The 13,678-nt window shown below is 60.7% G+C and overlaps 1 protein-coding gene across 3 annotated transcripts in view; it reads left to right on the top strand.

Annotated features, from left to right (window-relative positions):
- PTPRE (protein tyrosine phosphatase receptor type E) overlaps window positions 1–13,678 on the top strand; it is a 157,540-nt gene that overhangs the window by 123,762 nt on the left and 20,100 nt on the right. For 2 of the 3 annotated variants that reach the window (XM_062214506.1, XM_062214505.1), the window contains exons 6-10: window positions 125–261; window positions 4,819–4,909; window positions 9,843–9,919; window positions 10,660–10,696; window positions 11,852–11,949. In XM_062214506.1, coding sequence (XP_062070490.1) covers window positions 125–261; window positions 4,819–4,909; window positions 9,843–9,919; window positions 10,660–10,696; window positions 11,852–11,949 — 440 coding nt within the window. The remainder of the gene's footprint in view (window positions 1–124; window positions 262–4,818; window positions 4,910–9,842; window positions 9,920–10,659; window positions 10,697–11,851; window positions 11,950–13,678) is intronic. The other variant, XM_062214507.1, reaches the window with a different exon arrangement.

Below are 13,678 nucleotides of genomic sequence, written 5' to 3'. Positions count from 1 at the left end.
CTCCGATCCAGCTGCTCCCGCCCCACGTAGCCCCGGGAGGAACATTGCAGGAATGCTGTCAGCCCGTCTAGCGATGAGCTGTGGCCCAGGCTGTGGCTGAAGGCCCCTTTCCTTTGACCCACAGAGCAGCAGAGGGTGATGCTGCTGAGCCGGTCTCCCTCGGGGCCCAAGAAGTACTTTCCCATCCCCGTGGAGCAGCTGGAGGAGGAGGTGCGCCTGCGCTCGGCCGACGACGGCAAGCGCTTCCGCGAGGAGTTCAACGTGAGTCTGGGGTACAGGGGCGGCGGGGAGGTCCAGTGGTACTGTCCAGTGCAAGTGGCCCCGCGACTCCGGCCCCTGGCGTCCAGGGTGACCTGTCCCCAGCAGTGGCTCCCGTGGGGCTGGCTTCCGGTGCGGTGCCCATGGGACTGGCTTCCGGTGCGGTGCCCTCGTTTGAGACAAGATGGTGTGTTTGCCGTCCGGAAGGTTCCTGCCGGCTGAGGTACCCTGAGCACTGTGTGCTGGTCAGCGGGGGCAGAAACGCTGTGAGCTCAGGAAGCCGGGAGCCCGGCACAGGGTGACGGTTTCATGCTGAGAGCCGTGGAGCCTCAAGTGGTATCCCTCACGCAGGTCCCTCGTGGGGACCACCTTGAGGGGACGGCAGCTGCGCCTCGGGCAGCCATACGTGTGTGTGCAAGCGTGGGCCCTGTCTCTGCTGGCCATGGAGGGACTCAGCCCTGGATCTGGCCAGCCGGGGCCTTCCCATGCTAGCAAGTTGATTCTCTTTACTCTTACTTAGTACCTCCCCCTGTGCCACAGCGCCCGCCCCGTTAATTCTTAATTCATTGTCTCATGAACTTTGAACCAGCTGAATGTGTGGCCTGGTGGAGACACAGACAGACAGAAGACACCAGGAAGTGTTTTCTCGGGTTCTATCTCCCATGCTCATCCTGTCATGCTCTGGGTTTTGTCGGAGGCATCGTCAGCTTTTGTGCCCGGCTGTGTGCTGCGTGCTGAGCCCCACAGCGGGCAGTGTCCAGCACGAGCTGATGCTCGCGGCTGTGCCCACCAGCCCAGCCCTGGCTCTGAGCCGGCTTCAGTCTCGCAGAGAATGGGGGTGGGGCCGTCTTGATGACCCCCGCTCAAGGGTGGGCTCCCAAAGCGGCCAAGTGTCGAGCACGCACAGCTGAGAAGTGACGTGTCACTGGTGGGCAGCTGCAGCGCCCGGGAAGGTGGGGATGTGGTTAAACTTACTTTGCTTGTTTTTTAGCACAAGTTTCGTCTGCCTTTGTCTTGCTTCCTTTTTATTGTTTCCAAATGTGTCCTCTATAATTATTTTTTTGAGGAATTAGGTCAGATTGAAAGACAGCTCCTAGCACTTTTGTCTTGCAATCTCTCAGCTTGACAAGAAAAGTTAATTCTGCATTTCCAGAATAACTGCCCAAGTCTGCAGCCAGAGGCTCTGCCCCCTCCTCCCCACTTCCCCTCACGCTTGTCTCTCTGGGTGGAGGGAGGCTGGCGGTGGGGCTCCTGGCAGCGAGCCCCCCACTGTCTCAAAAGTGAGGGCAGCCTCTGGGGGGTGGGGCGGGGAGCAGGGGACGGGGGGGGGGGTAGGCACCTGCCCCTGGCTCAGTATTTAAGAAAGCTTAGTGCTCAGGATAAGCCATATCCTCAATTTGTTTTTCAATTTGAGAGAGAGTTGGAGGGAGAGAGAGAGATCCCATCTGCCGGTTCACTCTCCAAATGCCCACAGCAGCCTAGGAGTAGGGGCATGGACGGAGTCAGAAGCTCCATCCCGGTCTCCCTCGTGGGTGGCAGGAGCCCAGTCACTTAGCCAGCACCACTGCCTCAGAGAGCACTAGTGGGAAGCTGGAGACAGCAGCCTGAGCCAGGAATCAGACCCCAGCAGCCCTGACGGGTGGCTTCTCTGCTAGGCTAAGTGCCTGTCCTGTCCTTTAACGCGATGATTAAAAATGCCGAAGGCAAAACCAGCCTTCTCAGAGCACAAACAGCACAGTGTTCAATGAGGACAGCGTCCGCTGGACTTTTCCTGTTCCTGGCGCCAGTTACCGATTTTTTCATTATTCAGAAGTTGAGCATTTGGGGCATCATGGATTTGAGGCATTAATTTGGAATTTTTTTTTAAATATACAACATGATGGGGCCAGCACCGTGGCGTAGCTGCCACTGATACGGGTGCCAGTTTGAGTCCCAGATACTCCACTTTCAATCTGTCACCCTGCTAATGCGCCTGGGAAGGCAGTGGAGGACAAACAAGCCAAGTGCCTGGGCCCCTGCATCCACGTGGAGACCTGGAAGAAGCTCCTGGCTCCTGGCTTCAGATTGGCCCAGCTCCAGCCATTGAGGCCATTTGGGGAGTTAAGCAATAGATGGAAGACTCTCTCTTTCTCTCTCTCTCTCTCTCTCTCTCTCTCTCTCTCTCTCTCCCCCTCCCTCCCTCCTTCCCTCTTGCTACTGTGTCTCTTTCTCTGTAACTAAGACTTTCAAATAAATAAATAAGTCTGTAAAAAGATCATACAACGTGAGGAGATTGTTCCTCCCACTTCCTGAGGGTTTGGGTGCCCTGAGCCAAAGCCCACGCTCTCCCTGCCCTGCACAGCCTCAGCCAATCCCAGACTCCCGCTGCTGGGTCCCGGACGGAGCCGAGATCTGGGGTAGGGAGGTGCACTGGACTCAGAGCCAGCTGCTGAGACCCTGCACACGCTGCTTGGCGCTGCCGTGACCAGCGGGCTCTCGGATGCCCTGAGCAGCAGTCTGAGTTTGGCTCTCCTCCTGCCCCCACCCCGCCCCACTCTTTCCCTGCCTGCTGGCCGGAGTTCCTCTCCGAGAAGCCGCAGGAGCGGCAGAGAGGAGCCTCAAAGTACTCCATCCGGCCGGGTCGGGACAGGCAATGCTGGTACTCTGATGAGGATAACACGTGCTTGGTTTGGGGGTCGGTACGGGGGGTGGATGCTGGAGCCAGCCTGGAGGGCTTGGGAAAGGTCTGCCCCGGTCTCCTCATCCATGAAATGGGGGCACCCTGCACCCCTGTGGGGCTCTAGTGACGCATAAATGAGAGAAGGCAGCAGGCAGCACACCAGTCCCTCTCAGGGCAAGGTCTACACGCCCACTACTGAGTCCCTTCACAGGCCCTGGAGAGACCCCAGCAAGGATGGATCATGGGCCCCAGGGAGGGAGGGGGAGGGGGAGCCCATCTCCAGACAGGCTCTTCCCACCCCTGTCCCAGCAAGGTATTGCTAGCCCGCTCCTGGGACCAACCCAGTGCTATACAAAGCAGAACTGGCCCCAGTGCCTGCTGGGACAGCAGGGACCTCCTGCTACACAGCTGGGGGGATGTCAGAGCCTGGTCCCTCCTTGCCATTCAAGCCCCCGTGGCCACGCCTCCACCCACCACACCGAGCCCCTCACCCGCCTGGGAGGAAGGAAATTGCTCAGTTTCTCACAACGATTGTTGTCAATAGGCTGCTTTTTTTAAAAAAATGTATTTATTTGAAAGGCAGAGTTACAAAGAGGCAGAGGCAGAGAGAGAGAGAGAGAGAGAGAGAGAGAGAGAGAGGGGCCTTGATCCGCTGGTTCACTCCCCAGATGGCCACAATAGTCAGGGCTGGGCTGATCTGAAGCCAGGAGCTTCTTCCGGGTCTTCCATGTGGGTGCAGGGGCCAAGGACTTGGGCCATTGTCTACTGCTCTCCCAGGCCATAGCAGAGAGCTGGATCAGAAGTGGAGCAGCCAGGACTCGAACCAGCACCCGTAAGAGATGCGGGCACTGCAGGCGGTGACTTTATGTGCTACACCACAATGCTGGCCCCATAGGCTTTGTTTTTGGAGCAGTGTTAACTATACAGAAAAATTGTGCAGAAATTAGTCCTGGTCCACTGTCACCACGCAACAGAAGCGCTGTGAAGACTGAGGGCAGGCGGCCTGGCCCAGCCACTGTCCCTGGCACAGTAAATGTTGCCACTTCTTGAGTCCCAGGGGACCCTGGGTCTGGCCAGTGGAAATGTTAAATGGGGTGCTGTGGGGTTCCAACGATCCTCACTGTGCACTGAGAGGAGCCCCCGTGAGCATGGAGCAGGTGCCAGTGCTGGGGCCTGGCAAGAATCAGAGGTGGGCAGCTCTGGTGGTAGAAAGTTCTAGAACACAGGGCACTGCAGCTGCACCCACCTGGGTGGCTCATTGGTTCTAGCCTCTTAGCAAAGTGTTCGTTTCACACCTCAACCTCCTCCTCTGAGCTAGGGGGTCCGTGAGGGCGGGGCTTCATGCTGGTGACATGGACTCCCTGGGGTCCTGGTGACACGGGTGCCAGTTCAGAGTCCTCCCCTCACCAGCTCCCAATCCAGCCAATGCCGCTGGGCCACGCTCGGGGTCCTGAGCAAGAACAGAACTGTGTCTCAGTCACTCCCCTTCCTGGCCCCCAGCATCCCGGGATCACAGCTCACTCTCCGCCCCCACCCCAAAGTCACAGCTTCCTGTTCTCAACTCCCCCGCATGCCGCCTCTGCTCCTATGTCCCCAGGGGTCAGAGCTCCGCCCTGGCCGGTTCATCTGTCCCACAGACGATGTGTTCTGTGGGTGGAGAGGCGGGAGCCAGTGCTGCCTTCCCGAAGCTTCGGGTCCCTAGCTGTCCCTAGCCCAGGGGACCCTTGCCGTGGGCCTCACTTATCTGTGTGTCACTTGTTCTCCGCCCGAAGCCTGGTGCAGGAGCTGTGGTCAGGACAGACGATGGGCAGGTGCAGGCTGGGTCCCTGGGCTGGGCAGGGGCCGCCTGAGCTCGGCCCTGGGTTTTAGCGGTTTGGTGCTAACTCTGCCTTGTTTTCCAGTCGCTGCCATCTGGACACGTGCAGGGAACGTTTGAACTGGCAAATAAAGAAGAAAACAGAGACAAAAACAGATATCCCAACATCCTTCCCAGTAAGATTTTTCTGGTTTTTTTTTTTTTTTTTTTTTTTTTTTTTGCGTGATCAGTGGTGTTTGGACTAAACTTCGTGTTGCCTTGCTGTCCGCCTGGTGACCAGGTCTGTCCAGCAAACATGGCCTCCCCAGGCTCCAGAGACTTCTTCCCCAGTGCCTGTCTCCCTGCACAGGGCGCAGGGCGCAGGGCGCAGGGCGCAGGCTCCTGTCGCTGGCTGATAAGCCTGGGCCACAAGGGTGAGGGCTGCGGCAGGGCCACGGGACCCAGAGGGCAGCGCTCAGGCTAGGCCCGCTGGTGGCCAAGGGCTATGCTCCTCCCTGACTCCACTCTTGGCCACAGCAGGAAATCCCCAGTTTCTTGTGAAGCCCAGGACCAAGGGCAGAGACGACAGAATCATAAACCTACGGGGGTTAGGCAAGGGGAGGGCTTAAATCACGGGGGCGGAGGCACGGGGTGGGTGACAGGACTGGGGACAGGCAGATGTGCATCGGGGCATCCCGTGACCTGTCTGGGTGGGCCCGCGTGGGGGTGGTGGTCACCGTCTGTCTCAGTGCCAGGACAAGCCCTGCAGGTTCCCAGCAGCCAGGGGCAGAGCTGGCCCAGGAACACTGTGACCGCGTGGAGCCCTCCCCCCGTGGGCCCATACACCTAACGGAGCCCCAGGGCTCCACTCTGCTCAGGGTTGAATGTCCTGACGCCCAGAAGCGCCTCTCCCAGGCCACGTGCTGGGGACTGAGGGTGCTGGCTCTTAGCGGCTTCAGCGTGTCTCACCCAACTACAAGTGTGCGGCAGAATTGAGTCCCTCTGCTCTGTGGTCTCTGGGGCTCCAGAATTTGCTAGAAACAGTTCTTCCCCACTTGACGTTCACAGGGTTTGCCCGTTTCTGCAAAGCCACGTTGAATGTGTGTGTCGGGGCAGCCGCTGGAGGACTGAGGGGTGGGTCAGCAGGCCACGGGGTAGGGGTGGGGGGTCACATGGCTGAACTGTGGGGGTCTCAGCCCAGTCTTGAATTCTGGGCTCGTCAGGAAGGCCGCAGCCAGAGGATCTGCTGGGGGAAGGCAGAGACTGAGGGGGCCGCGCACACAGCTCCAAGGGGCGGAAGCCCACGGCAGGAGTGGGCAGAGCCCTCTGGAATGATTGGCGCCAGGACACGAATCGGGGATTTGGGAAATGAGCATCAGTTTCACCGGCACGGAGCACCTCGGCAGCTCAGCTGAGAGATTGCTCCGTGCCACACCTGTCCCCGGGCTTCCTGCTGCGTTTCTTTCTTAGCCACTGAAGCCACCCTGAGGCTGTGGGGTTCAGAGGGGCCTGGCTCAGGATTCACCTGCTCGCAGCCCAGGCTGCAGCATCCGCCTCCCCTGGGGAACCCCTTCCCCCAGAGCTCCCCCCACCCCCGGCTGAGCAGTCTCCCGCCCAGGCTGTGGAGTAAGGTGGCCCCTCTAGGGGGAGTCCCGGCCCCTCCCTCCTCAGCAGCGCCACCCTGCGCCGGGGTGTGGTGTGTGCCACATAGGGGGACACTGATTCCTGGAACGGTGGATATGGCGTCCGGCTGAGGCCCAGCGGGGTGGCCCGGGACAGCAGGAGAGCTGTGTCCAATTCCAGTGAGCAGCTGGGCGGAGATGTGGCGGGGCAGATGGCCTGGACCATGGGGCCAGCAGGCGGGGGCCCCCAGGGCCGCTCCGCACACCGCTGGGGGAGAGCCCTGCCTTCACTCGGGGTCAGCAGCCCACATGGACTTGATCAGATTCACGAAGGCCCCTCGGGCCTGGCGTGCAGTCAGCGCTGGGGCCAGGGCAGGCCGGGCGCTTGCGGCCTCCGGGCCGGACTTTGGCCCTTGGGAAGGCGCCTTCGCTGAGAGCAAGCAAGCGAGTCGTCTTTTCAGGACAAACGCCAGCAGCTGATAATTTTAGGAAATGATGTTTTGAAAGTGAAGTGTGAATTTTTACAATCAAAACACAGGAAGCTATCAGGAGCCGTGAGCTTCTAAATCTAACCCAGGGCTATTTTTGCCGCCCGCTCTTCCATGGCTGTCCTCAAAGCATCAATCGTCCCCAGTTCTCCGCGCGCGTCACACGTGCAGGAGCTATTTCTGCCACGGAGCCGTCAGCCCCCCGGGCAGGGGTCTTGTGGCTGAGGGGCTGCGCGAGGCCTGAGGGTTGGTGCCGACAGTGCCGTGTGCCCCGTGTGCCGTGTGTCCCGTGTGCCGTGTGTCCCGTGTGCCATGTCCCGTGTGCCGTGTGTCCCGTGTGCTGTGTGTCCCGTGTGCCGTGTGTCCCGTGTGCCGTGTCCCGTGTGCTGTGTGTCCTGTGTGCTGTGTGTCCAGTCGCCGGCCACGGCTGCCCCGACACCTGCGTGGGCCCCTCCAGCAGCAGCGTGGACACGGGGCTCAGCCACCAGTGCGCGGCCTCCCAGCGCCTGGCGGGGGAGGCTGAGGCAGGGGGCACACAGCCCGGGCTCTGCCTCCCCGGCTGCTTGCTGTCCTGAGGGGACCGTGAGGTGGGGAGGGGACGAGGACACAAAAGCGCCCCTCACAGCTGCCATACACAGGCACCAGGTGGCCACCCCGCCGGCCTGCTCCGGTCATCAGCACCCTCAGAAAGCGTGGCCTGAGCCCAGACCGGCCTGGGCCCAGGCGTTCCCTGGAAGGGCCACGCGTGCACACACAGGTGCAAGCTCACGGGAAAGCGTGGGCAGAGCGGCGCCACTCTCCAGGGGGCTCTGCTCCCCGCACATCACCAAGCAGAGGGCGAAGTGATGGGGCCCACTGGGCCCAGTGCAGCCCCGAAGGACACCTGCACGCAGCATGCACAGCACACGGCACACACACGCGGCTACACAGACACACAGAACACACGACACTGAGCACCTGCCACACAGGACACACACACATGACACACGACACTGAGCACATACCACACAGGACACACACACATGACATATGACACCGAGCACGTACCACACAGCACACACACATGACACACGACACTGAGCACATACCACACAGCACAGACACAGGACACACAATACTGAACACATACCACACAGGGCACACACACATGACATATGACACTGAGCACGTACCACACAGCACACACACGTACACACACAGGACACACAACACTGAGCACATACCACACAGGACACACACACATGACATATGACACCGAGCACGTACCACACAGCACAGACACAGGACACACACACATGACACACAACACTGAGCACATACCACACAGCACACAGGACACACGACACTGAGCACATACCACACATGACACACACACGTGACATATGACACCGAGCACATACCACACAGCACAGACACAGGACACACACACATGACACACAACACTGAGCACCTGCCACACAGCACACAGGACACGCGACACTGAGCACGTACCACACAGCACACACACAGGACACACAATACTGAGCACATACCACACAGGACACACACACATGACATATGACACTGAGCACGTACCACACAGCACACACACAGGACACACACACATGACACACGAAACTGAGCACATACCACACAGGACACACACACATGACATATGACACCGAGCACGTACCACACAGCACAGACACGTACACACACACATGACACACGACACTGAGCACGTACCACACAGGACACACACATGACATATGACACTGAGCACATACCACACAGCACACACACGTACACACACACATGACACACGACACTGGGCACATACCACACAGCACACAGGACACACAATACTGAACACATACCACACAGGACACACACACATGACATATGACACCAAGCACGTACCACACAGCACAGACACGTGTACACATAGGCACACAGGACACAGCATTGAACACGTACCACACAGCGTATGCACAACACACACAGTGTACATACAGACGCACACAGGGCACCCACAGGACACATGACCCTGAGCACATACCACACGGCACACACGTGTGTGTACACACAGACATACAGGACACTGAGCGCATACCACACATACATACACACACAGGACACACGACACTGAACACATACCACACAGCATGGGCACAACACACACAGGCATACACACAGACACACACATGTACAGACACAGGACACTTAGGGTGCACACACACAGACACATGACACTGAACACATGTCACACACGCAGCACACACCACACACATGCCTGTGTACACAGACACACAGGACACACAACACTGAACACAGGACACATGACACAGCACATGCCACACAGCATGCGCACAACACACACATGTGTACACACAGAGGGCACACAGGACACATGACACAGCACATACCACACAGCATGCGCACAACACATACCACACAGCAGGCACAGAACACAACGCTCACACACACACACGTGCACAGTTATGCGCACACTGCACCACAGACACCACACCACCATGGACCACATAACACAGACACACACACACGCACCAGTAAATATGCACATACAGCGCACACAGACATACATGCAGTAGACAACACATGCGTACGACACAGCACACGCCACAGCACCCAAGGTGGGCTCCCGCTCTGGAACGCTGTGTGTGCCACAGGCTGGGGCTGCCGGGCAGGCCCCCATGGCCTGGTTCAGGGCTGTGTGAGCCCCTCAGCTCGGCGGGACTGTGGAGGGTGGGGTGGGGGTCCTGAGTCCTGAGCCTGGGAGAGAGGACCCCGCTCTGTCCCGAGGACTCCTGAGTGTACCTTATGGGGGCCCAGCGTGGGTTCAAATGCAGGCTCACCGCCAAGGGGCCCCTGCCCTGGACACGGGTGCCTTTGCTGTCGCTCCATGGCCAGGATCCCCCAGTGCTGGGGTCAGGCCCCCTCCTCGGCCCTGGCGCACCAGGGAGGACCTGGCCGCAGCTGGCCAGCCGTCCTAACGCCCCGGGCTTGTCTGGCTCCTGCAGGTGACCAGTCCAGGGTGACACTGAGCCAGCTGGATGGCCTGCCCTGTTCCGACTACATCAACGCCTCCTACATTGACGTGAGTGGCCGGGGCCTTCCTGCGGGGCCCGTGGGAGTCGGGACCCTGGCGCGCTCTCCCCGCTGTGGGGTTTCGTGGTCTCGGGCTGCCTCTGCACGGGGCTGGCTGTTCCACAGAGAAGTGTCCCCTGCATCACCGACGAAATAGAGCAGGAAGGGTCGGCGGGTGAGCTGGGGCGGAACCGTGGGGGCTGGAGACGCAGGACCTGTCAGGGACGGGCGTTTAGCCTGGCACTGGAGGAGCTGAAGACCGAGTTCGATCCCCGGCTTCCTGCCAGGGCGCACCCAGGGAGGCCATGCAGGTGGCCCGTGCGCGTGGAGGCTGGGACTGAGGTCCTGGCTCCCAGCTTCGGCCACGGCCCAGATCCAGCCCTTGTGGGTCTCCAGGGACCGCGCCAGCAGATGGAAGCTCTGTCCCTGTCCCTCCGCCTGTGCTTCTCTGTCTCTACTCAGAATAGTTCCTTAGAGTCCGTTTAATTGACCTTGAAAGGCCACTTGGTGTGTTGTAAAAGTCTCAGTGCACATTGGCTGGGTTAAACACACGAGTGTCCGTGTCTGCGCGTGCGGGGAGATGTTTGTAGACAGGGACCGGGGCCGGGGAGGCAGTGCCCGGGCTCTCCGGGGTCACCGGCCTCCCCTTTGCTGCTTGCTCGTCCTGTTTCCACACCCTCGTGGGGGGGCACACGTGGTCTCCCCGCCAGGGCCGTCCTGACAAGTTGTCCGTCTGCCTTTATCTTCCAGGGTTACAAAGAGAAGAACAAATTCATAGCGGCTCAAGGTAAGCGCCCGGGAGCCCCCGCCCTGAGTGCCGGCTCCAGAGTGCTTGCCGGCTACCTGGGGGGGGGGGGGGGCGCTACTCTAACACTCGGCTTCCGTGTGCGTGTCACCGTGGCAGTGTGCAGACACGCGTGTGCTTCACACTCACCTTCCGTGTGTGGGTCACTGTGTCTGTGTGCCACACGTGCGTGTTCTTCACACTCACCTTCCATGTGTGTGTCACCATGAATGTGTGCAGGCACACGCGTGTGCTTCACACACACTCTACACGTTCCCAAGTTTGTGGGGTGGGGGTGGGGGGTGGTTTTCCCAGCCTTGGCCTCCCCCCCACCGCCCCAGTGCTGTGCACTCTCAGTGCAGCCTGGGGCTCCATCTGACCGGAGGGTTGGTGGAAACAGAAATGTGTAGATCCAGAACTACATCTAATGTATAAATTAACGTATAATGTAATATGTAAGTACACAGAAGCAGGGATACATTGCAGATTTAATCTCTGTCGACTTGTCTGGTACCTACACATCCACAGGAAGGCAGCTTGTAAGCAGATACCCAGGGGGCAGCGGGGACAGGGGGAGGGGCTTCCTCATCTTCCTGCCCACCCTCATTAGCAAATTGTCCTTAGCCTCGGGGTCACAAAGTGGCTGCAGCAGCTCCAGGCACTGTGTCTGTATTTGGGCAGGAAATGTGGAGGGAAAGCAGAGGATTTTCCTCTAGTGAGACTTGACGTCTTCTGTTCAGGTCACTCCCCAGGGTGGTCAGGTCACATCCTACTGGAGAGCTCCGTGTGAGAGGTCGAGATTCCGTCAGAGGGATTTAGACACGGAGGGTGGGTGGGCAGCCTGCAGCCTGCCTCTCTCCATACACATGTCCACTCTGGAGCGGACAGCTGTCCCGAGACTTCACAAGTGCCTGGGGTGGCCCCAGCTCTGATGACAGCTCTAGCCCCCACCCCCACCTGTGTGTCCCATGTATCATCACCCGGGCGGGGCCCCTTTGCTAGCTGCCCAGAGCTGTCCCGCCTGGAGCGGGGGGTGTGCAGACCTGCAGGCCCCTCCCGGGCTCCGAGTCGGGAGTGAGCGAGCACACCGCCCATCGGGGCCCCGGCTGGGGTGCCGGGTGGGGCCCCACAGCCACCTCCCTTGTCCTGTCCCCTTAGGTCCCAAACAGGAGACGGTTGACGACTTCTGGAGAATGATCTGGGAGCAGAAGTCGGCCACCATCGTCATGTTGACCAACCTCAAAGAGAGGAAAGAGGTGGGTGGGCTGCAGGTGGGGGGCCCCATGGCCTCCCCTGCCCTCCTGGGGCTGCAGCGCCCGAGCTGCGCTCCCTGGGCCCCCAGCGTCCTCCCCGTTGGGACGCACGCGACACTGGAGTCACCGTGGCCCTCAGGGGAGGGAGCAGCGGGGTTGAGCTCAGCTCCTAGGCCGTGGGGCTCGGCATGGGCTGGGCCTCAAACCATAGATGAGAAAGACCCCGGGTGTATGCCCAGCCCAGAGAGGCGTGCGAGGCACGGGGGAGTCCATGGGAGGTGTACACGTGCCCCCCCCCCCCCGAAACACCTGCCAGGAGGAAAAACTGCAGCACCAGGACCCAGGCGCTGGGGCCTGAGGACAGGGACGGCCCTGCGAGCAGGGATCCTGCCTGTAGGAGGCGGCCTCACACGCTCTGCAAAGCAAAAGAGGAATTGGCACTGGAGGCCACGTGGCTTCGGGCAGGGCACCTGCCGGGAGACGGCACTGCCAGCCGATCCAGCAGGGAGGCCCCACCTGCCCAGCCCCTGCCCAGCCCCTCTGCCCTCAGTCCCCCCTCGGGGACCTACAGAGTGCTGACCGGCCCCCCGAGGCCCCCGGGAAGGGCTGCCGCCTTGTGGGCAGGGGCCGGGCCTCCGGAGGGGCCAGCAGGGAAGGCGGCCGTGCCACGCCCGCCTACCAACAGCGTCCATGCCAGAGAGCACAGGAAGCAGCCTGCGGCGCAGGTTCTGGTTTCCGGCCAGAGAGGAGATGGAGCTCTGGGAGTCCTTTTGTTTTCCAGGGAGCTGGGCCGGGGCCCCCCTCCCCACCGTGCAAACCCTGCCTGGGCCATCCTGAGTCACCACGACGGAGCATGCTTGGGGCCCCCCGGGGCAGGACCCGTGACCCTGCTTCCCCCCTACACTGGAACAGGAAGTCGGCCCCTCACTGGGACCTCAGGGTCCCCACCACCAGGCGCCCACGGGCTTCCTGGGGGCTGGCTGTGCGGCCCTGACGCACGGTGGCGCCTGTGCAGAGGCCGAGGGGCTGGGAGAGCCCCACCCCCACCCCCGTGGCACTGTTGCCAGGCTACCCGGCATCTCCGCTCCACTCCTCCCCCGGAGCCTCCGCCTGGATTTTTCCACTGCTCTGACTCAGGACTGCCCCGCCGGTGCCTCTGGGCCCGCACCCGCTCACATGAGATCATTGCTCAACACAGTTCCCGTTTTCGCACTTGCTTGCATTTCTCTTGTGGTCTCGCCCTCCACATCCTGAGCTGCGCATTGCAACACGCAGCTGCCCTGGCACCCGTGGTCTGACGGCAGAGGGGGCGGGCCGGGGCTCAGGGGCAGCCATAGACACGAAGGCCGCGGCAGAACCCTCGGGAGGGCCTGCAGGGCCCCCAGCGGCCGACGCTCACCCAGGGCCGGCCAGGCCGGGATCACCCCATCTGTGCCACAACTCGGGGTGCAGGCCTGTGGTGACAGCGGCCTTTTGTTCTGTGAGAGTGTCGATCCTTGCGACGTCACACGGGGCCCTGGCCCTCGGGGGCCACTGCCAGACGCCTGCAGGACTTGTCAAAGCCCAGAGCCCCCCAGGGTGCCTTGGGCAGACCTATGCCCCCTGCAGGCGGGCGCCATCCCTTCAGGTATTGTGTGTCCAAATCCGAGAGCCCAGGCCCGCTCATTAGAGGCTCAGGGCTGCCTTTAACCAGTGTGCAGCCTCAGTGTCCCCATTGGGAAGGAAGACACCC

This window comes from Lepus europaeus, chromosome 17, assembly GCF_033115175.1.
Source record: "Lepus europaeus isolate LE1 chromosome 17, mLepTim1.pri, whole genome shotgun sequence".
In the NCBI taxonomy this organism is placed as follows: domain Eukaryota; kingdom Metazoa; phylum Chordata; class Mammalia; order Lagomorpha; family Leporidae; genus Lepus; species Lepus europaeus.
The sequence above is the reverse complement of the archived record's forward strand: the minus strand, read 5'-3'. Positions and strand labels throughout refer to the sequence as shown.